We start from the raw sequence: 25,392 nt of genomic DNA, 5'->3' as shown, positions 1-25,392 counted from the left end.
CAGTGTTTGAAAGTGCCACACTCTGTTTTTTTCAAATTTTGTAAAATGGAGAAATCAATGTATTTTCCACAAATATTGGTCAATCCCAATAAAAATGGCCTCTATCCGTAAAGCACAGCCAGATTAAACATGTCTTACAGTTTGGTAAAAATCCAGGCGATTTTGAACAATTTACAAGACTTTAAAAATTAATGATACAAGATTATAAAGTTTAATTTATTTTTTTTATCTGAATCCATTTTTTTAATGACCATCAAAAAAATCGTGTGGTTAGATAAAACACTCTTGGGCATTCATGAATATTTTCAGAATTTTAGAGCAAACCGTTGATTTAAAAGAAATATTTATTTAGATAGTTTGACAAAAACCTATTGTAAAGAGCTTTTCAGAAAATGAAGCAAGGGCTCCATCTCGTGGCTTGTTTTTGCAACTACAACAACTCTTACCATTAATAGTCTAAGTAAGGGGTATTCAATTAAAACTTAGAAGTCCACTTCAATAATTTTGTATGTATATATGTATGTATCCATATATATATATGTATGTATACATACATACAACGCCACATTAAAGCATTAGTGTATATATATATATATATATATATATATATATATATATATATATATATATATATACACTAATGCTTTAATGTGGCGTTGTATGGAATACATTTAAAAATTCCAGCAGAGGACAGGATTTGATCATGGATGGATCTCTACAAACACACACACATATATCCATCCATCCATTTTTTGACCCGCTTAATTCCTCATGGGGTTGCGGGGCTGCTGGTGCCTATCTCCAGCATATATATATATATATATATATATATATATATATATATATATATAATATAATATATATATATATATATATATATATAGGATCACCCTTAACAGACTGTTCCTTCAGAGCCAAATCTGCGTGGAGGTCAACTAACTGCAAGCTAACTGACTCAGAAGTAAATCTATGGTTCAGCACTACAATACAAATATACAGTCAGTTTATCAACATCCCACTGTTAATTCTTCTAGTTCAAACATACTTCATGTAAATTAAAATTATGACTGTTCATTAATATCAAACTAAACAGTAGACATTTTAAACCTCGTTTACATCTTAGTTAAATAGCTTGAGGCTGTACATGTGTAAATTCCTACGTTGAGCGAGGTACTTGAACCCATCACACACGCAGTATTTGATCCAGTCCAACATTTCTCTGTGTTCAGCGCTGGGTTTCGTCCATACAATGGATGATGAAGGAGAGTATTGGATGTAGAAGGATTTCATGCTCTTTGGTAAGGTGATAACTGTATTTCATCTCATGATTTACAAAGACTTGGAAGAGGATTAAAAAAACCTATGCTGTAATTTGTTAAATTACAGGTCATAGTTTCATAATTAAAGGATTTTATATTTTTGTTTTACATGGGTTAAAGATGATTCCGGTGTTTTGAGTTGGGAAAAAAATTTAAAGTGCATGTAAAACATCGCAATGTCAATGTGAGGAATGAAGAAAAAAAACAATGCTGTAAAAATTGATAAAGTGAGTTTATTTAGCTGAATGCAATAATAATATTGGCGTGTGCAGGCTAGGTTTTTTTGTTGTTGCTGATCAAAAAGCTGGATCAGACTACTGGATCAGATTCCATGGATTCTCTCTGAAAGGACATGGCGAGCCTGTGCCCCAAGCAGAACTGAACCTCCGTTGACAAACTCCATTCTTCTTACTGACGTGAACTTGCCAGTGGTAACTACACGAACTACTGAAGAAAAGAAAAAAACAACTGAACTCGCAACATAATTTGACTTGACTGATGACTGAAATATATCATATATAGTCACAGAGGGTGTTGGGGTAGCTGGGGCTGAGTTCTTCCTGAAGGCCACAACCATCTCCACTATTTTTACAGTGTTGAGCTCTAAGTTGTTCTCCCTGCACCAGGTCACCAGATGGTCACCCTCCCACCTGTAGGCGGACTCGTCACCATCAGAGATAAATCCCATGAGAGTGGTGTCGTGCGCAAACTTCAGAAGCTTGACAACCGTTGTTTTCCACCAGTCGGAAGGTGCTGCCGCCTCCACACCACACAGAGAGACAGCTGGTCAGAATGCTCTCTATGGTACTTGTGTAGAGGGTTGTGAGGATGGGTGGGGGCAGGTGGGCTCTCATCCTCCGCAGGAAGTACAAGCGCTTCTGTGCCCTCCTCACCAGATGTGGTGTTCACAGAGCAGGTGAGGTTGTCTGTGATGTGCACCCTGAGGAATTTGGTGCTGCTAACCACCTCCACAGCTGAGCTGTTGATGAGTTTGTGTCATCTGCGAACTTCATGATGTGATTGGGGGTGAACCTGGGGGTGCAGTCGTGTGTCATCAGAGTAAACAACAGGGGGCTGCGGATGCAGCCCTAAGGGGAGCCCGTGCTGAGGGTGATGACATCAGAGGTGGTCCGTCAGACCTGGACTGACAGTGGTCAGGAGGTGAGGAAGTGTTGAGGGGTGTGCTGAAGCCCAGATGTTCCAGTTTTTCCACCAGATGCTGTGGGATGAGGGTGTTGAACGCTAAAGTCCAGGAACATGCTCAAAGGGGGCGCGGCGTAGGTGGGCTTGGATGAGGGTGTTGAATGCTGAAGTCCAGGAACATGCTCAAAGGGGGCGGTGCGTGGGCTTGGAACCCGTTAATAACTGCTTGCAGTTCTAGTTCATTATTATTATTACGGAACTAAAACGCGTTGTGCGGCCCATGCGGATTTGTAACGAACCTATTGAATCAGGTATCCAAGTACAGAATGTGCACCACTACTCAAACCCAGAAATTCCGATCCCTCAACAACTAGGGGGCGCTATAACAAAGGACAATGCGTTTCGGCCTATAACCACCAAACTACTGGTCCCACACTCAAAATCTTGATATCACTTTGTTTATTGGATGATTCTGCAAAATAAAGGCAATTGGCACACCCTTCATTTCCCAGGTAGTTTTCGCGCTACATGGCTACAAAGGTTAAACCTTTCTTGTTAAACTCTTCCTACATTTTTTATGCAATCCGCGCAAAACTCCATATGTAACTGCGTAATGGACAAATAAAAAAAGTTAACACGGCGGATTTTTTTAATTTTGACTTTTTCGAAAAGTAACGCTAAAATAAGTGATTGTTAGCTAGCTAGCTCTAAATGTAATTGCTGACTATTCTAAAACCATAACAGATTTTACCATGTCCTTCAGAACCCATACTCCATATAAGATTTTGCACACGTGTCCCGCGTTTGAGGATTGCCTATCACTAGGGGACGCTGTGATGTCAAGAAATCTACTACGCAAGAATGGCTGATCGGATTTTTACAAAACCTTCTTCATCCCCTTCCAGTCACAGCCCTGAACTAAAGTATTAAATATGGTAATGATTGAAACAAGTGGGCGGGGGCCTATTTCCAAATGTGTGAAAAAAACCTTGAAAACTTCAAAAAATTACCAAAAATCAATTTTGTGGTGTAACGATCTTGGATTTTCAGGATGTATTCCTTGAATCAGGTGTAACAATTCTCTCACTGCATGTATTGACGTTTTTGAAAGTTGCACACTGATTCAATTCAATTCAATTCAATTTTATTTATATAGCGCCAAATCATGAAACATGTCATCTCAAGGCACTTTACAAAATCAAGTTCAATCATATTATACAGATTGGGTCAGATTATACAGATTGGTCAAAAATGTCCTATATAAGGAAACCAGTTGATTGCATCAAAGTCCCGACAAGCAGCATTCACTCCTGGGGAACCGTAGAGCCACAGGGAGAGTCGTCTGCATTGTACATGGCTTTGCTGCAATCCCTCATACTGAGCAAGCATGAAGCGACAGTGGGAAGAAAAACTCCCCATTAACGGGAAGGAAAACCTCCGGCAGAACCGGGCTCAATATGAACGGTCATCTGCCTCGACCGACTGGGGTTACGGAAGACAGAGCAGAGACACAACAAGAGAGACAAAAAAGCACAGAAGCACACATTGATCTAGTAATCTGTTCTACATTAGATGGTAGTAGCGGGTGAGCCGTCTTCTCTGGATGATGTCACAGTTAACAGAACGCCAGACCAGGTGTACCTACTATGAAGAAAAAGAGAGAGAGCAAAAAGTTAAAAGCTGAAATGACGACAGTCATTTCAATGTAATACAATGCAAAACTGGAGAACAGTAGACTGAAGAACAGTAGAAATCAGTAGAGTGAGAAAATTAGACCCTGATGTCCTCCAGCAGCCTAGGCCTATAACAGCACAGCTATAGAGATAGCTCAGGGTATGAGCCACTCTAACTATAAGCTTTGTCAAAAAGGAAAGTTTTAACATTAGTCTTAAAAGTAGATAGGGTGTCTGCCTCACGGACCAAAACTGCGAGTTGGTTCCACAGGAGAGGAGCCTGATAGCTAAAGGATCTGCCTCCCATTCTACTTTTAGAGACTCTAGGAACCACCAGCAGACCTGCAGTCTGAGAGCGAAGTGCTCTGTTAGGAACATACGGGGTAATCAGAGCTCTGATATATGATGGAGCTTGATTATTAAGGGCTTTATACGTTAGAAGGAGAATTTTAAATTCTATTCTTGATTTAACAGGAAGCCAATGAAGGGAAGCTAAAACTGGAGAAATATGATCCCTCTTGTTGATTTTCATCAGAACTCTTGCCGCAGCATTTTGAATCAGCTGAAGACTTCGAACTGCATTTTGTGGACTTCCTGATAGTAAAGAATTACAATAGTCCAGCCTTGAAGTAAAAAATGCATGGACTAGTATTTCAGCATCACTCCTGGGCAGAATGTTTCTAATTTTGGCGATATTCCGGAGGTGAAAAAAGGAAACTCTGGAAACCTGTTTAATATGGGATTTAAATGACATGTCTTGGTCGAAAACAACACCAAGATTTTTAACTTTATTACCAGAGGCCAAGTTAATGCCATCCAGATTAAGTGATTGATTAAGAACTTTATTTTTTGAAGACTCTGGCCCAAAGATTACAACTTCTGTCTTGTCAGAATTTAAATGCAGGAAATTTAAAGTCATCCAGCTTTTGATGTCATCAAGACATGACTGCAGTCGAAGTAACTGATTGGATTCATCAGGATTTATGGATAAATATAGCTGAGTGTCATCAGCATAACAGTGGAAATTAATCCCATGCTGTCTGATAATTTTGCCAATCGGAAGCATATATATGGTAAATAGAATTGGTCCAAGGACTGAACCCTGTGGTACTCCACAAGTGACCCTAGAGTTTGAGGAAGATTTATTATTAACATGAACAAACTGGAATCTGTCCGACAGATAAGATTTAAACCACCCTTAATCCCTACAGTATGCTCAAGTCTTTGTAGGAGAATATTGTGATCAACTGTATCAAATGCAGCACTGAGATCTAACAGGACAAGTATATACACAAGTCCATTATCTGAGGCCATGAGCCATCCAGAGCTCTGACTATCCAGAGCTGTGAATAGGTCTGCCATTTTACACATATTTAGGCACATCATGTGTGATGTCACATCCCGTGATATTTCTAAGCGGAGCAGAAACTTGAAGAGGGAGGAATTGGAATTTGAAATCAGAAAAGCTCAAATTAATAAAGAAAGTATTGTAGCAGTGTTTTTTGATATTGAAAAGGCATACGATATATTGTGGAAAGAAGGTTTATTAAGAAAAATTATAAAGATGGGTATTGCAGGTAGGATGTATTGGTGGATCAAAGATTTTCTAACTAAAAGACAAATACAAATTCAAATAGGTAATTATCATTCTGAGAAATATATTGTTGAAAATGGTACTCCACAGGGAATTTAATAAGTCCTTTATTATTTTCGATAATGATAGATGATGTGTTTCAAAATATAGATAATGGAATGGGTTTTTATCTTTTTGATGATGATGGAGCTATGTGGAAGAGAGGAAGGAATTTTGAATTTATTACTAAAAAGATGCAAGAAGCTATTTTTAAAGTTGAAGAATGGTCATTAAAATGGGGATTTAAATTCTCTGTGGATAGGACTAAAACAATGTTCTTTTCAAGGAAAAAAATTAATGATGTTATATTAAAATGATATAATCAAGAAATAGAAAGAGTGAAACAATTTATATTTTTAGGGGTTTGGTGTGACGAAAAAATAACATGGAATATATACATTCAAAGAGTCTTAGACATATGCAAGAAAGTAATAAATATTATGACATGTTTAATTGGTAGGGAGTGGGGAGCAGATAGAATAGCACTAAAGAATATATATACAGGATTAATTAGATCAGTGATCATGGAAGTATTGTTTATAATTCAGCAGCAGAGACAAATCTACTAAAATTAGATCGGATTCAGTATCAAGCATTGAGATTATGTACAGGAGCAATTAAAACTACTCCAACAGTAAAGGTCATAGAAAGGCAAGGCAAATTTATTTGTATAGTACAATTCAGTACAAAGACAATGCAAAGTGCTTTACATGATTAAAATATAGCAAAACAAAACAGAATAATAGCAAGTAGGAGTAATATGTAGATAGAAAAAAAGAACAAAAAAGTGGTGATTCAGTTAACTAGAACAGTTGAAGGCAATCTTAAACAAACACTGCATGAAAAGTGAGATTTTCGTCCCCGTAAACTACCGCAGATCTCCCTCATTTTCGGCAGTTAACGACAATTTGCAATCCGCGCTTGTCGCCGTTTGTCAGTGACACAAATTGTCGGAACCGGACAATGACGTATGTGGAGAGCGATCAGCTGTACTAATGGCTGGCTAATTAGCATATGAATGCAGCGAACCCACGCGGCTGGCCAGGTCTGGCTTGAGTAACCTACTCAGTATTGGATGAAACTTCTTTTGAACAAGTAAAATCGCTCGTGATTGGCAGCAAAACCACACGTGGCCAGGCCAGGCTTGAATGTTCTTACTGAGTATTGGATGGAGCCACTACTTTCAAACAAGTGAAATCGCTTGTGATTGGTTGGCATATCTATATCTATATATATATATATATATATATATTTATATACATAAATATATATATATATATATATATATATATATATATATATATATATATATATATATATATATATATATATATATATATTATGCTGTATATTCATGTTATCCTATGTAGGCTACTACACTATTATTAGGCTACCATCAAGGTTTTATTTCATCTTCAGGCTCAGAAGCGGACATGAACACAGGAGCGGAGGGCTCAGCACGTTTTTTCTTCTTCTTCTTCTCTTCTATCATGGCGGATCACAAGCAACTTTAAGGTGCATTCCGCCACCTACTGTTCATGAGTGTGTAGCAACACTGCTTTACATCTATTAAATTCTATTTGTTAATTTTGTATTCTGAAGATAATAAATAATAAATAAATAATGCTTTCCTTAATCTATCCTTTATATTTCATTTATTTCCCAATAATCCTTTAAGACTCTATTCTTGGCCTGTCCTTTTATTCCCAACAAGTTTGTAAAATTGTTGAAATAACATTTTCATCCATACTACTTTTAATTTTCATCCAATATACTAAACCTAATTTAATTCTTCTGAATTCCAGTGGAGTTTCTCCAGTCTCTACTAAAAGAGCGTTGATAGGTGTTGTTTTCACTGCTCCTGTGCATATACGTAAAGCCCTACTTTGTAATCTATCTATTCTTTGTAATGTTGTTTTAGCTGCTGCTCCATAAATAAAACTGCCATAATGTATTATTGATCTCATGAGAGCCCTATATATGTTTAATAATGATTGTCTATCTGCACCCCAATTATTTCCAGCCACAGCCTTCAGTAAATTTATAACTTCTAACTAAATAACACATTTTACGAAGTGATCAGTCCACAAGTGAAAAACCAGGAGGTTGATGAAACTTCTGGCTATGATGCTTTTGTCATGGCAATCAACCTTCAAGATTTCTGACAATGCCATCACATCACTTCTTCTGTGCATCAAACATTTCATGTGGATACTTGGAAATGTTGTCTGTGTGTGCTAATTCCCTCACTGCCTTTGCAAGCAATATTCCAAAGACTTTATTCTCCTTGAGGAAATGGACTGGTGTCCTCTGTGACAACTTCTTACAGTATGTGGTTTGTCCAAAATGTATGACAGTATACATGCTTACTGAAACCTATGAGCTCAGACGCGATGGCACAAAGGTTTGTAAGACTTGTGGTCACATACCATTCTACAATCACCCACAGCTAAAGTCTGCATTAAGGAAGAAATGTGGTTCTGTCTTGCTAAGAAAGGCGAAACCTCCACCTGCAACACTGATTTGCGTTTGTATAGCTCACAGCATTTTCATTTACATGTTAAAGCCTCCCCTAGAATTAGGAGGAGGGAGGTTATGGGGGGACCACTGCCTAGGAAAGCCCACGTCAATTTCTGACAATTCATGGCAGTTTTCGGTGTTGCCTGCAAATTACCGTGAACAGCCGTAAACCTGAACTTCCACGACAATCTACAGTGCCGCATAGTGACGAAAATCACACTTTTCATGCAGTGAAATGTGTTTTTAATCTTGATTTAAAGGAACTCAGGCTTTCCGCACCTTTACAATTTTCTGGAAGTTTGTTCCAGATAATTGGAGCATAGGAACTAAATGCTGCTCCTCCTTGTTTAGTTCTGGTTCTAGGTATGCAGAGTAGGCTGGAGCCAGAAGACCTGAGTGGTCTGGATGGTTGATACACTGATAACAAGTCTGTAATGTATTTAGGTGCTAAGCCATTCAGGGATTTATAGACTAACAGAAGTATTTTAAAGTCTATTCTCTGAGATACAGGGAGCCAGTGTAAGGACTTTAGAACTGGGGTGATGTGCTCTACTTTCTTAGTCTTAGTGAGGACGCGGGCGGCAGCGTTCTGGATCAGCTGCAGCTGTCTGATCCACTTTTTAGACAGACCTGTAAAAACACCGTTGTAGTAATCTATTCGACTAAAAATAAACGCATGGATTAGTTTTTCCAGATCCTGTTGAGACATTAGTCCTTTAATCCTAGAAATGTTCTTCAGGTGATAGAAAGCCAACCTTGTAACTGTCTTTAGATGCTTTTGGAGGTTCAGGTCTGAGTCCATTACTACTCCCAGATTTCGGGCCTGATTAGTGGTTTTTAGCTGAAGCGGCTGAAGCTGTGTGCTAACTTTTGATCTCTCCTCTATTGGTCCAAAAATGATTACTTCTGTTCTGTTTTTATTCAACTGAAGAAAATTTTGGCACATCCAGGCATTGATTTCTTCTCGGCATTTACTCAGTGCTTGAGCTGGTCTATAGTCACCTGGTGACATGGTGATGTAGAGATGTGTGTCGTCTGCATAGTTATGGCAGCTGATGTTGTTGTTTTTTATCATCTGAGCTAGAGGGAGCATGTAGATATTGAAAAGGAGGGGAGGATGAACCCTTGGAGCACCCCACATGTGATTTTTGTCATCTCTGACGTAAAGTTACCTACTGATACAAAAAAGTCCCTGTCCTTTAAGTAGGATTTAAACCAGTGGAGAGCTGTACCAGAGAGGCTGACCCAGTTCTCCAGGCGCTCTAACAGAATGGAGTGATCGACAGTATCAAATGCTGCACTGAGGTCCAATAGAACCAAGCATGGTGGTTCTTCCACAGTCTGTATTTATATGGATGTCATTAAACACCTTGATATGGGCGGTCTCTGTACTGTGGTGAGCACGGAAGCCAGACTGGAAAACGTCAAAGTGGCTGGTCGTTGTTAAGAAGGTGTTTAATTGTTGAAACACAGCTTTTTCAATAATCTTACTGATAAAGGGGAGGTTTGAGATGGGCCTGTAGTTCTGGAGTAGTAGTTTGTCTAAATTGTTCTTTTCTAACAGTGGTTTGATAATTGCTGTTTTTAGGGACTGGGGGAAAACACCTGACAGAAGGGATGTGTTTATTATCTGAGTCAAATCAGACGCTATGACAGGCAAAACTTTCTTATGGAAAACTGTGGGTAGAACATCAAGACAGCAGGAGGAGGAACTTAGCTGCTGAATGATCTCCTCTAAGCTTTTGGAGTTTATTTGGCTGAATTGGGACATTTTGTCAGGATAAGTCCCTGCTGAATACGGCTTTGGTTCTAGAGCTGGTGTGGATGTACAGACTGATCCTCTAATTTTTAGGATTTTCTCAGTAAAGAAGTTAGCAAATTCATTGCAGGCCCTGGTGGAGTGGAGTTCGGAAGTCACGGACACAGGAGGATTTGTTAGCCTGTCAACTGTGGAAAATAAGACACAAGCATTATTAATGTTTTTCTTGATGATCTCTGAGAAGAAAGATTCTCTTGCATTTTTCAGTTGTAAGTTATATCTGTAAAGTCTCTCTTTATAGATGTCATAGTGAACCTGGAGTCTGCTCTTTCTCCACCTGCGTTCAGCTTTTCGACATTCCCTTTTTTCACCTCTAACTGTTGGAGCATTTCTCCAAGGAGATTTATTCTTCCCGGAAAGAACTTTCACTTTAACTGGAGCAATACGGTCAATGATGCTTGAGACTTTAGACTGAAAGTTATCTACTAGCTCATCTACTGAGTTGCAGCCCAAGGTTGAAGCAGCAGAGTAAGTTTGAATAAAAGTTTCCGTGGCATTGTCCTTAAAGGTCCGTTTTCTTATGATGTCCCTTTGGCTAAATGAGTCACTGGAAATTATGCTTTCAAAGGTAACAGAAAAGTGATCAGATAGGGCAACATCAGTTACATTGACCTGTGAAATTTTTAGACCTTTAGTGGTGATCAAGTCTAGAATATGGAAAGGATCATCCAACTCTGCAGGTAATAAAACCCTGTTGGGAAAAAGAAGTAAAATATATTAGAAGTTTTGGTTGGATTGTGCAGGAAAAAATAACTGAATTCAAAATAGATCGGATTAGTATAAGTCAAACAGTTCCATTATCAGTTTACAACCATGGATACTTCCAGATGCTAGGGTAGGTTTTACTTTGTTGAAAAGAAGAAAGGATAAGGAATTTATATTAAACTCTTATATAGTACAGGAATATATTGATAAATATTATACTGTTTTTTGAGGCAAGATGGCAGCACGCTGAACGGTTGGACTGATTCAGCCCTCAGTATATTTTCAACATATGACTTAATACATGATAGTAAATAAGCCCTACTAGAGACGTGGGAAATTGGAAGCTTATCAAGAACAACGCGATGTCGACATTAGGGCCCCGAGGACAAGGAAACTCCGAAAAAAAGCCTACTACCAACTCAAAAGACTCGAAGCCGTCGGCTTCCACCAGCAACGACGCGGAGCTAACATCCGAATCCGCGGCTAACAACATGCTACAGGCGTCTGAACCACCGTCTTGGTTTTCCGCCGAAATGCAGAAATTTGCAGCAACGATTCAAACTTCCATCACGACCCGACTGCATCAAGTAGACGCTGCACTAGAAAAGATGAGCGAAGCTGTACACGCGACTAGCACAAAAGTAACCGCATTGGAAGCTAAATGCTCGGACTACAAGGCTAATATCGTGGATCTCTGCCAAGGGCTGGTGGAGTTGGAACGGAGGCACCAGAAGGAAGTGGCGGAGCTGACAGATAAACTGGATGACTACGAAAACAGACAACGCCGAAAGAATCTGAGAATATTTCCACATGGAGTGGAGGGGACCAGTGCTGTGGTATTTCTGGAGAGATGGCTACCAGAAATTCTGGGACTAGCTGGTCCGATAGAGATAGAAAGAGCACATCGCGCGCAGCAGAGGCGCCCGAACGAACTAGGGGTTCCCAGAGCCTTTGTTCTCAAACTCCTTCGCTACAGGGATGTAACCCAGATTCTGGAAACTGCTCGTGAGAAGGGAGAGCTGCGATATGGCAACTCGAAGATCATGATATTTCCCGACCTCTGCCCCGACTACACCAAAAGAGAATGATGTTTAACCCTCTGAAGAAGCAGCTCCGACAGGCTGGGATAAAGTATGGGATGGTGTATCCGTCCATATTTAGAGTGGACATGTGAACAGGAGGAACTAAGTCGTTCGTCTCTGCAGAAGCTGCTTCATCGTTTCTGCACAGAGAATACCCTAAGGCATTCAGCTCAAATCAATAGGAACATCCACGGTATTTATGAATACAAGAACATGCACACTTCCACATTTCATAAACACAGTGGACTTTAAAAGAGATTACTCGGCATGTTAAGGCAGTAAACATTTGTTAAATACATTTATATATATATATATATATATATATATAAACCGTGTTGTGGAATTGTGCCTCAATCTTAAAGTTAGAGGTACAATGAAAATATATAGTTTCTATATTCTTTGGCTTGACTTTAAAGGCAACCACCCACAGGCTTTACTGGACATGCACTGACAACCCCTTAGACTATTATGACCACCACATTGTGAGTTGGTGTAATGTGCAAAACATGTTAATGGTGATTTCCTGGATTATTGTAATTACTGTTGTAAATATTTGGGTTGAACATTAAATTATGCTATTAAAAGAAGCTTGGTTGCCTGCTATTATACTGTTCGTTCTTGGCAGGTAGGGGCTTATTAAGGGACCCATTTCTGTTCATTTCATTTTATAAATTTTTTATTATTTTTTTTGCTGGGGGGCTGATACCACCCAGGGTTAGAGGACCTCAAAAGCGATAGAGGTCAAAGGGTAAGGGTTAACTGTTACTTGTCTTTTTAAGGAGACAAGTGCAATATGTGTGTCTTCTGTTTTTTTTGTGTTGCTTTTTTCGTTTTTCTCCCATATATATATATATATATATATATATATATATATATATATATATATATATGCATATATATATATATATATATATGCATATACATATATATATATTTATATTATTCCACTCTAGCGGTACCTTTACATTCAGGCTACCCCATTAACTCCAACTAAATGATGACACATGCACCCATGCAATATAGATGTTTAACTCTTAATGTTAAAGGTATTAATCATTGCATAGAAAGAAAACGCATTATTAACTATCTGAAGCAGCACCAAATTGATATAGCTTTATTGCAGGAAATATGAATGATACAGAACATAACAAACTAAAACAAGGGGGTTACAATCAGGTATTCTTTTTTTCATATACGTTGCGAGCAAAAGGAGTTGCCATAATAATAAACAAAAAAATTCCTTTTCGACTGATCTCTACAAAAAAAGACAAAGGAGGGCACTGGGTTGTTGTGTGAGGCTCCATTTCTTCCCAACTAATTAACATTAACATTAGTAAATATATATGCACCCAACCATGATGACCCGCAAATTTTCCATGATCTTTTTTTTAACTTAACAAGTCCATCTGACGAAATCATTATGGGAGGAGATTTTAACCTAGTGCTCAATCCCACTATAGACAGATCATCAACCAAGCAGACAACTTTAACGCAGGCAGCAAGAACACTAAAGGCAGAGATGCGTAACTTCGGACTCTGCGACATATGGCGGAGTCAGAACCAATCTATCCGGGAATACTCCTTTTACTCCTCAACCCATGACAGTTACTCAAGAATAGACCTCTTCCTGGTTCCCTTGGCTAAAACTCACAAAATCCATACATGTGAATATCTCGCAAGAACTATTTCGGATCACTCAGGGCTAATGATTTCGATCACCTCCGCTGAGCCTTCTTGCTCTCTGAAAAGATGGCGCTTTAGTTCCCACCTGCTTAACGATTCTGAATTTATTGAGTTTGTTAATAATCAATTAGATCTCTTCTTTGAGAAAAATCAAAACTCCGCTACACCAGACATAGTTTGGGAATCAATGAAGGTGTATATTAGAGGCCAAATTATATCTTACACATATGGTAAACGTAAAAGACATAGATTAAAAGTGGAATCCTTAGAAAAAGAAATAAAACAACTTGAAAGAAAGTATTTGACCACACAGAATATGGAGATTAGACAAAAACTAAGGACATCACAATTGGAATATAATACTATAACCACACAGAAAATAGAGAATGCAATGAGAAGGACAAAACAAACGTTCTACGAGCAAGGGGATAAAGTTGGAAAACTGTTGGTTGGCAAATTCGAAGAGAAGATGCCCAGAGAGAAATACACATCCTGAATTCTGGCCCCAACACAATTACTAATCCAAAAGAAATAAACAATGCCTTTAAACAATATTATGAAATACTCTACACTACCCAAGGTAGCTCGCCTGAGAAAACAAAACTATTCCTAGATAAATATGATTTAGTAAAACTTGATGACATTGCAAAAGAGAGCCTAGAAGGACTTATAAAATCAAACGAAATAGTAGAAGCCGTCTCCAAAATTAAATCAGGAAAATCCCCCGGCTTAGACGGATTCCCGGCCGATTTTTTGAAGGCTTTCTTAACTAAATTGCTTAACCCTTTATTGCAAATGTACAACCATGCAATTGAAATTGGAAAATTGCCGGAATCATTAGAGTTAGCGCTAATAACGGTTTTGCCTAAACTAGGGAAAGACCCGAAGGTATGTAGTTCGTATAGACCTATTTCACTTCTATCTACTGACTACAAAATATTTTCTAAAATACTTGCGCTGCGTCTAGGGAAACATATCCTAGATTTAATTCATCCAGACCAAACTGGATTTATCCACAACCGTTCTCCAATTGACAACGTCAGAAGACTTTTTAATATTATATATACATCGGAAACGGATAACTCCCCAGTAATAGCTATATCTCTAGACGCAGAGAAAGCCTTTGATCGTATAGAATGGCCCTATCTGTATGAGGTAATGAATAGAATGAATTTCGGATCTACGTTTTGTAAATTCGTCAAGATGCTATATAGAAACCCAACGGTCCAAATACAAACGAATAACGAAATTTCTTCTAAAATTATGCTCTTGCGCTCTACAAGACAAGGCTGTGGTCTCTCCCCCTTGTTATTTGCATTAGCGATAGAACCGCTGGCCGTGGCAATAGGGTCACACCCCTTAATTAAAGAGAAACAAATAGGAGGGGCAACTCACAAAATTTCACTATATGCAGATGATATTTTACTTTATTTAACGGAACCCAAGATATCAATACCACCATTATTAGAAACACTAAGAGATTACAGTGCAATCTCGGGATACAAGATTAATCTCAATAAGAGTGTAATCATGCCGCTTAATGTAGCCGGGAAAACAATATCAAGACACAATATTCCATTCCAATGGAGCCAAGAAAAACTAACATACTTAGGCCTTCAGATCCCCAACGCTCGCTCGAGGACTTTTTCATTGAACTATCTACCTCTACTTAAAAAAACAGAAGCAGAACTCAGCAAATGGGTAAATCTCCCCTTGTCATTGATAGGTCGCATATTAAAATGAATATCCTACCAAAGTTTCTTTTTTTGTTCCAAATGCTACCAATTGCCATACCTAAATACTTCTACAAGCAACTAAATTCAATAATATCTAGGTATATATGGAGGAACAAAACTCCTAGAATTAAGCTAAGAGTGCTTCAGGATGCACCTCGGGAAGGGGGACTGAAACTCCCTAACTTTGAGGCCTATTATTGGGCAGCACAATGTCGGACAATCTGGATGTGGAAAGCCAACCTAACGCAACCCCCCTCTTGGATACAGCTGGAACAGCACGACTTAAACTCTATGCGTCTATCTTGAATCCCGTATGTCCCCTCACTAAAGCAGCTTACAATAAACCCATTTATAAAACAAACCTATAAAATATGGCTTGAACTACGAAAAAAAACCTGAAAGTTATTCATCCTTATATGACAATACCCCCTTCCATACGAACCCCCCTTTACCTGTAGTATTAAAAGACGGTATTACTCACATATGGTTCACAAGCGGCATCAAGACGTTTGGGGAATTGTACAAAGAAGGGACGTTGATGTCATTTCAGGAGTTAGCAAATAAATATAATCTAGATCACAGACAATTTTTTAAATTCATACAACTTAGACATTATATTCAACAGCAACAGGGTGTAAAACTTTTGCCCATCAAGACACAACCCCTGGACAATGCACTGAATAGTAAGAAGGAACTCCAGGGATTTATTTCCCACATGTACAACAGTATTATGGGTCTGCTGGGAAAGGAAATACTTAAAGCGAGAGGAAAATGGGAGGCGGACTTGGGTTATAACTTTGAAAACTAAAAATGGAGGGAAATATGCGAAAAAGCTCAACGCTTCTCTTACAGTAGCAAACATACGCTGACTCAATACAACCTTATACACAGAATCTATTATACTCCAGAAAGGCTACACAATATAAATCACACAATATCCCACTACTGTCCAAGGTGTAAAACTGAGATTGGCTCTCTTATCCACATGTTCTGGTCCTGCTCACAACTTTCCAATTACTGGATAACAATTTTCAAAACCATATCCACAGTGACAAAAATGGATATACCAATTGAACCAAGGCTAGCTCTCCTGGGAGACACCTCAATGCTAGCCGCAGACAGCAGCAAAGTTAGGTTCATGAGAATAGCCTGGGCAATAGCCAATAAATGTATAGCTTTCAAATGGAAAAGCGAAGAAGCCCCTTTACCCTCCTTTTGGCTTAGTGAATTAGTCTCCTGTATCCCCAACGAGAGAATAATGTACAATCTAAAACATAGACCAGACAAATTTGAGGGAGTATGGGGCGGCCTGATCGAATATTTGCGTACAACAGATATAGACAGTTAAATGATATAATCAAAATAAGTCATAACTGCTGATGGATAAACTGAAAGCTATATACCACTCAGGTTATTTTTGGGTACTTCTAGCACTAAGAATTAATGGTATTTAAGTAGTATTAAATAATTTTTTTTCTTTTTTTTCCTCTTAAGTATGTGTATATGCTGTATGTACAGGTATGTTTTTGTATGGGTACCTGCATGTGCGTATGTGTAAATATATATGTATGTGTATATGCACGTATGCATATATGGAGGTGTATATGGGTATGTGTTCATGTATGTATATATGTGTAGGTAGATATATGTGTGTATGTACAGGTGTGTGTGTATGAATGTATACATTCTACTTATTTATTTATTTATTTATTTATTTATTAAAAAAAATTTGTGTTTGTATGTATGTATATTGTGTTAAAGGCATAAGGATAGAAGTATATTAGTATATGTATAGAGACATAGAGACACACATATGTCTATCCTCACAAATAAGTGAAGGGTTGAAGGGAGGGAAAGTCGAAGAGACAGGATGATACTTTAGAGAAGGGAGGGGAAAGGAAGGGAAAGGGGAAAAGAGTGGGAAAAGAAAATGTATAATTGGTCATGTTATGTACCATTATAAGAAAATTCAATAAAAAGAAAATAAATAAATAAATAAATATTATACTTATGTAAAAATGTATACAGATGCCTCAAAAATATAACAAATCAAATAGGAGTAGCCTTTATCGTACCCAAATTTAATGTTAAAATTAGGAAAAGAATAAGTGATGAACTTTCAGTTTATACAGGAGAAATGATTGCAATATTATTAGCTGTTCAATGGGTTGAAGAAGTTAAGCCACTAAGATCAGTCATATGTTCAGATTGTAGTTCATCCTTAGTTAGTTTGCAGTATAATCACTCAGAAAGCAGGCCAGATAGTTTAATAGAAATTCAACAGACACTATATAGAATAAATATGATGGGTTTAATTATACATTTTGCATGGATGCCGGCACATTATGGAATTAAAAGAAATGAACAAGTAGATAAGGCAGCAAAAGAAGCTAGAGTCATCTCTAACCAAGCCCACCACCGTCGTGTCGTCTGCAAACTTCACGATGTGATTGGTGGTGAACCTGGGGACACAGTTGTGTTAATAACTGCTTGCAGTTCTAGTTATTCTTATTTTTTCTCATTTTCTTTTTGATCCACTGTATATATGAAGATACACTGTATACAACTGATGCACCTTTTCCTACTTTTGGCACCTTCTTCTGACTATTGACTATTGAGCCGATGGGACAAGTGAATTTCTCCAACGTGAGATCAATAAAGCCTATCTTATCTTATCCTGCAGCCAGATTTCTGTGAGACAAAATAAATTTATCTCATTATCAGAAATCAATTTATTAAGTTTCAAGAGAGAGACCTTATAGTCAATAAGACACATTTAATTGTTTTATTTTTTGGTTAAATTTGAGTGTTACTTCAATGAGATTTTCATTATTTCCTCCTTTTTAAATATATATTTTTTATCTATTTGGTTTTGGCCATGAGCAAGTCCCAGTCTCCATGCGGTAATTGATGGGTAACAGTAAAGAAGCAGAGAGGTTTGTTAACTATGGTTCTGCTTCCTGCTCTGAACCCTGGGTTCATACAAAGAAGAGCTGCACCGTCCAAAGTGGGATGGATGCAGATTATCTGAATCAGAATGTGTGGCTAAACATGTCATCGCCTCAGTTCAGGCAGAGGACCAGAGAAAACTAAGGAGTCCGACATTTTTCAACAGTGCAAAATATGAATTCTTGCTGGTCTTAATGTTTTATTCAGGAGTGTATATTTTACTATTTTTGACTCAAGCAAAATGCTCTTCTTTCTTCTTACCCCTATTATTTCCTAATTCCTGATTCCAGTGCCAGGGGTTCCAGACAGATCTGTCTCCTCCCCGTCGTCACCCTCCAGACCACGCAAAATGGAACGGTCTAATTTGTCTTGTGACCAAAAGGTTAGCAGACATACACACGCATGCATGTGTCAGGGGCATACCATCACGCTCGGCTCTGTCTCTGGTGTTTTTTGGGCCTAAGCGTGAGCACAGAGCAGGCTGAGTAGAGTTTTCATAGTTGGACATGTATTGAGCAAGCACGTGTGAGATTTAAACACACACACATACAGTCTCACTGCTCACTCAGCTTGGTGGCACATATATAACACCATAGTGGGAAGACTAGTAATGGTGGGAATGGATCTGCACATGGATCCTTAACCTTAATTTTGATTGACAAATAATAGAAGAATTCACTCAATGAAAAATAACCGTCCTTATTTGCATAATGAGACAGAATTGAACAAAGAAAAGTAAAAATGGAGACAGAAGAATGTAAAGAGAATACAAGGTTCATCTATAAGTAAAAGTAAAAGATGAAATGAAACAACAAAAAACTGCAAAATTTAAATTAAATGCATAAATAATGTGTTGGAAATAAATAGAGAAAAACATTTGAAGGTCAATAAAATTATAAAACATCTGGTAAAGTAAAAAAATGGAATATTTTAAACAAAGATGTATTGTATGGATACCATTATTAATCAGTTTTGGAATAATTGGTGCATTTTAAGTGTATTTGTTATGATTTGTTTAGAGTGAACTCGATATTCAACCAGACTCGGAGCAGCGCTCAAACAAAAAGGTTTATTAAGGGATTTGGGGAAAAAACGGGAACACAATCCGGGGTTAACAGGTGCTGGATCCCAGAAAAAGAACAGAGCTGGATCCAGGGAGACCATGAGGACCAAACGGGATCAGGTAGGCTCAGAACAGAAGGACAGAAAACAGGTCGGGCACAAACAGACAGGACATCAAAAGTTAGCAGAGATTGGGGAGCTCTTACCGATTGCCTATGTGTAGGGAGTGAGTAGAGATATTTTGGCAAGGTGCAGAGAACTGAGGGAGGAATGAAGAGGGAGGGACTAATTAACCAAAACCAGGTGGAAATAATCAAGGAGGGGCGAGACTAAAAAAGGCTAATAGGAACAAAGGCAACCCCAGAACTGATAAAAACCAAAACTACCCTGAAGTACAACCTAAAGACAGAAGACCAGGCTTAGACTAAAAGTAATGACAATAACAAGGAAAACCAAAACATTACACCAACTAAACGAGGATCCAGACAAGACAGAACTCAAAACAGCCAGATAATTAAAGACAGGAGAGAGGAGGAAAACTAAAACTAATAACATAAACCAGAACTAAACTCAGAATATTACAGTATTGGTTTATTATTTGGGACATTTATATATTCCTGCTTTCATTTTTATAAATTTGATAGTTTTGGTCCTCTCTTGTTTTGTGTTGGTCCTCATAGCTGTATGCATATACTCTGTGTTCTGCTGCTCATCAGATAGAAATGCCAGCAGTTGTTTCATCTTCAATGTTTTTATTCAGTTCAATTTTATTTATATTGTGGCAATTCATGATATGTTATCTCAAGGCACTTTGCAAAGTCAAATTAAATCAAATCATAAAGATTGGTCAAAAGGTTTCCTATGTAAGGAAACCCAGTAGATTGCATCAAGTCAAGAAGCATTAATTCCTGGAGAAGCGTAGAGCCACATGGACAGTCGTCTGCATTGTTGATGGCTTTGCAGCAATCCCTCATACTGAGCATGCATGAAGCAACAGCGGAGAGGAAAACGCCCCATAAACAGGGAGGAAAACCTCCATCAGAACCAGGCTCAGTGTGAACGGTCATATGCCTCGACCGACTGGGGGTTAGAGAAGACAGAGCAGAGACACAGAAAGCACAGAAGCACACATTGATCTAGGAAGCAATTCTGTGTTATATCGTAATAGCGGATGATCTGTCTCCCCTGGATGATGCCACAGCTAACAGAACATCAGAGCAGGTGCACCTACTATGAAGAAAAAAAAATCACAGAACAAAAAGTTAAAAGCTGAAATAACAGCAAACAATGCAAACTGGAGAACAGTGGAAAAATAGACGCTGATGTCCTCCAGCAGCCAAAGCTTATATCAGCATAACTTCAGAGATAGCTCAGGGTAACCTAAGCCACTAGTTACTATAAGATTTGTAAAAAAAAAAAAAAAAAAAAAAAAAGGACAGTTTTAAGCCTAGTCTTAAACATTTTCAAGGATTTTGATCAGTGGAAAGTCAACGTTTAAACACAAACCAAACAAAAATGAAACACAACAAATCAAATCCAAACCTCAATTACATCACAGTGCAGCATCTGTTTTTCTACTGTATATAAGTCCCTTTCATTAAAACTCTGTGAGGGTACCATTTCAAGTCCAGAATGTAGTAATCATGCAAAAAAAAAAAACTTGTGAAAACTTTTTTTTTTTTTTTTTTTTTTTTTTGCCCAGTGTCCTGTCTCGACAGATTTTGCTTTTACAAGTGGAGCGAACAGCTTTCGCCATAGTGCTCCACTTGAATTATGCTTGTAAATAGCTTTATTATGATTCCTGCAAGGAGAATTTCAAATTATATGGACATGACAATGGGAGAGTAAAGAAGAACAAAAAGTGAAAGAGAAAGGAAAAAAAAAGAGTAGAGGTGAAAGAAAGAGGAGATAAAAGGGAAAGAATGATAAAACCTTCTCCGTCTGCTCCGTCACCTGGAAAGAGAGATGCAAAAAGAACAGCACAACCAACAGACATAAAGCAACAGATACAATCGAATAACACCTAGATGCCATTGCTAAATCATATATATTATTATGTAAGCTGACATTTGTAATGTGATACTTGAAAAAAGAAAGTGAAAGAACATAAATAAATAAATCAATTATAAGATTACTGTATATAAGTGAACACTTAATCCCTGGGACCCAGCACCTGTGGGAGATGTGAGAGTACACTAGTTTAGGTGAAAATTATCCAGAAATAGCTTGATAGTGATTGTGGAGAACCGAAGACCCACCTTCCCCGAGCACAGAGGCAGGCGTCAGGGGACCCGTAACCCCGGACTCCCAAAGGGGTCCCTAAAGCAGGTCGCCCAGGAGGGGCCGACACAGGATATCTGCAACCCCCCCCCCCCCCAAGGAAGGAGCAGAGACGACCCCGAGGAAATCCCCCAGCCACCGCAATGCCGACGCCCTCAAGAGCCGCGGGGACGAGCCCGTGGGCTCCGCCGGCAGCTAGCCCCGCTGAAGTGGTCCCGGCCATGGGCCCTGAGGGCCAGAGGCCCCAGGGGCGCCCTGCCCCCGCGACGGGGGCCCCGGCCGCTCCCCGGGGGGGCAGGCCCCGCGAAGAGGCCGCCGGGAGTGGGCCGGCGCACGCCCGGGAACCCGCCCCAAACCCGAAGCCAACCAATGCGCCAGAGGGCCAAGGCGCCCGCCAACGAAGTGGAGGAGGGCAGGACGTGGGGGGATGGGCTCCGCACCTAGCGGAGACTTGAGATGTTCTTGGGAGAGGGAGCGGACCACACCCATACCTGGAAAAAAAAATAAAAAATTGGAAAACTCATTCACACCATCCCTCCCTTGTGCCCCACTCACCACACACAGATAAAAAAAAAAAAGACGCTGTACACACATTCCCACATAACACTCGCATCCAACACTGACCAGAGGGGGGGGGGGGGGTCACCCCAAATCGACTATACGACTGCTTGTGCCCGAGCCCCGGACCAGACGCCCCCCGGACCGGGCCCCCCCAAGAGGGCGGGCCAACACGACCCGCACGAGCCACCCGGCCAGAGCCCCCCTCACCCCCTAAATACCTAATAAACCCCCTCCCTCCCCTTGTGAAAACTTCAATCATTTTCCCTGACATGACGATAGTAAGCCAGTCACACAGAGGTTTTAAAGCCTGGAGTTGATATTTCTATGTTGCTGTGCATCTGTTGTAAAATTATATAATAAATCAGGGGTGTCAAAGTCCAGCCCTCTAGGGCCAATGTTTTGCAACCTTCAGATGTATCCCTGGTCCAACACACCTGAATCAAACGGCTGAATTAGGTCCTCAGCATTCAGTCAAGGACCCGGTCCCAATAATCACACCAGATCCAAGGCCCACTATTATAGGTGTACCTGGTGGAAGTGCACATGAGGATTTACGTGCTCAGGTTACAAGTGTGTCATCGACTTGCGTCTGTGTTGTAGCTGCAACATCAAAAATCACGGGACTGTGTCAGGTATGTGGTTCAGGGCAGGTATGGTATGTTGTTCTTACCTGTCTCCAGCAGGATGTGAAAGGCAGATGCCGCCAGCAGGTGTTTCCCATCTCTAGCCTAGCTAGAGGAACACTTAAGGTGGCCGGAGATGGAAGGAAGGCATCAGAGCATTAGTTCACCTGAGCGGTACCTAACTTGTGCTTTATTACTAGTCGTTCCTGGTTCCTCTTCTCTGTTCCAGCTAATGCTCCTTGTCTTACCTCCTCAGATCCTGCTTTACCAATCCGCTTTTTATGATCATCTTCACTCCAGTCCGCTGACAGTTCTGAATCCTCTGAGCCTTCCTTACACTCTGGTCGACCTGAGGTTCCTATCCCCACTGGCATCCTGCTGTACACCTGGCCTGACCATCCTCGACCCCATAGAACCACCAATCGAGCCTGACCCCCACCTCAGCTTGCCACTGCTCGACTAACTCTCCCCTGGTTCCCACTGCCATCTTCAAAAGTCAGTCACTCCTTTCCATATTTCCAGCATGTCTGTTGCCGTGCTTATACTCTTTCTATCTACTTCAGAGAGCAAGACCAGAGCCTTACCAGTCTGCCATTATCACAAACACTTTTTTAAGATGTTTAATGAAGTAAGAGAGAACAGAAGGGTTATGGATGTCACTTCCGGGTCACCATGGAAAACATAATCATGACAGAATGCTCTGACCAACCTAACACAGGAGCACAGATACGGAAGGCAGTTTCTCACCAGGCTGCACTCCTAGGACAACATAAGACTCTTTCAGTCTATGTGAACTCAGCTAGATTTCATAACTAAAACAATAAATATGTTGTCTGTTCAGTTAGTCCTTGCTCAACTTCCTGGTTCCTCTGTCACTGTCACTACCCGATCTGTACCGGTAGCACGATACGTTCCATCAGCTAATTTGCACACGCGCGAACAGAATAACTTCCAGGTCGCCAAAAAATAATGTAATTACGGTACTGAAAATACTTATTTCAAAACTTAAATCATTAAAGAATACTAAACTATATCATATAGAAAATATTGAAGACTTTTCTGGAAGAAATTGATACGTTTTACATTCTCTCCATTGTATTGCTTGACGTCATCATTGGATATTCTCAGAAGTCCGGGAATATATTATTGTGTAACATTTATCTGTATTGTCTGAATGCACTCTATTAGTTTTATTATTTGTTCAAACAGGACTGGGAAAAAATATTTTCATCCTTAATTATAAGGTGAATTTTGTTATAATTCAATTTCAATTCAATTCAATTTTATTTATATAGCGCCAAATCATGAAACATGTCATCTCAAGGCACTTTACAAAATCAAGTTCAATCATATTATACAGATTGGGTCAGATTATACAGATTGGTCAAAAATGTCCTATATAAGGAAACCAGTTGATTGCATCAAAGTCCTGACAAGCAGCATTCACTCCGTAGGGAACCGTAGAGCCACAGGGAGAGTCGTCTGCATTGTACATGGCTTTGCCGCAATCCCTCATACTGAGCAAGCATGAAGCGACAGTGGGAAGAAAAACTCCCCATTAACGGGAAGGAAAACCTCCGGCAGAACCGGGCTCAGTATGAATGGTCATCTGCCTCGACCGACTGGGGTTACGGAAGACAGAGCAGAGACACAACAAGAGAGACAAAAAAGCACAGAAGCACACATTGATCTAGTAATCTGTTCTACATTAGATGGTAGTAGCGGGTGAGCCGTCTTCTCTGGATGATGTCACAGTTAACAGAACGCCAGACCAGGTGTACCTACTATGAAGAAAAAGAGAGAGAGCAAAAAGTTAAAAGCTGAAATGACGACAGTCATTTCAATGTAATACAATGCAAAATTGGAGAACAGTAGACTGAAGAACAGTAGAAATCAGTAGAGTGAGAAAATTAGACCCTGATGTCCTCCAGCAGCCTAGGCCTATCACAGCACAACTATAGAGATAGCTCAGGGTATGAGCCACTCTAACTATAAGCTTTGTCAAAAAGGAAAGTTTTAACATTAGTCTTAAAAATAGATAGGGTGTCTGCCTCACGGACCAAAACTGGGAGTTGGTTCCACAGGAGAGGAGCCTGATAGCTAAAGGATCTGCCTCCCATTCTACTTTTAGAGACTCTAGGGACCACCAGCAGACCTGCAGTCTGAGAGCGAAGTGCTCTGTTAGGAACATGCGGGGTAATCAGAGCTCTGATATATGATGGAGCTTGATTATTAAGGGCTTTATACGTTAGAAGGAGAATTTTAAATTCTATTCTTGATTTAACAGGAAGCCAATGAAGGGAAGCTAAAATTGGAGAAATATGATCCCTCTTGTTGATTTTCATCAGAACTCTTATACAAATAATCTTGTACTAAAAATTAGTTTTATTAGAAAGTTAAAACTATCGATTAAGATTTTTGCGCCCTCTGGTGTACAAATCATAAACAAGAGTAGACCCCGTCATTAAAGTAGCCGCATTGTTTATCCATCCATCCATCCATTTTCTGACCCGCTTATTCCCTCATGGGGTCGCGGGGATTGCTGGTGCCTATCTCCAGCGTTCACTGGGCGAGAGGTGGGGTACACCCTGGACAGGTCGCCAG

General features: G+C 39.5%; 1 protein-coding gene across 6 annotated transcripts in view; it reads left to right on the top strand.

Moving 5' to 3' along the window:
- Positions 1 to 25,392, top strand: part of LOC118563371 — a 274,277-nt gene that overhangs the window by 133,492 nt on the left and 115,393 nt on the right. For 5 of the 6 annotated variants that reach the window (XM_036137799.1, XM_036137803.1, XM_036137800.1 and 2 more), the window contains exon 6: positions 18,553 to 18,644. In XM_036137799.1, coding sequence (XP_035993692.1) covers positions 18,553 to 18,644 — 92 coding nt within the window. Of the gene's footprint in view, positions 1 to 18,552; positions 18,645 to 22,845; positions 22,963 to 23,044; positions 24,017 to 25,392 lie in introns of those variants that run through there. The other variant, XM_036137797.1, reaches the window with a different exon arrangement.

This window comes from Fundulus heteroclitus, chromosome 6 (genome assembly GCF_011125445.2).
Source record: "Fundulus heteroclitus isolate FHET01 chromosome 6, MU-UCD_Fhet_4.1, whole genome shotgun sequence".
NCBI classification, from domain to species: domain Eukaryota; kingdom Metazoa; phylum Chordata; class Actinopteri; order Cyprinodontiformes; family Fundulidae; genus Fundulus; species Fundulus heteroclitus.
The sequence above is the reverse complement of the archived record's forward strand: the minus strand, read 5'-3'. Positions and strand labels throughout refer to the sequence as shown.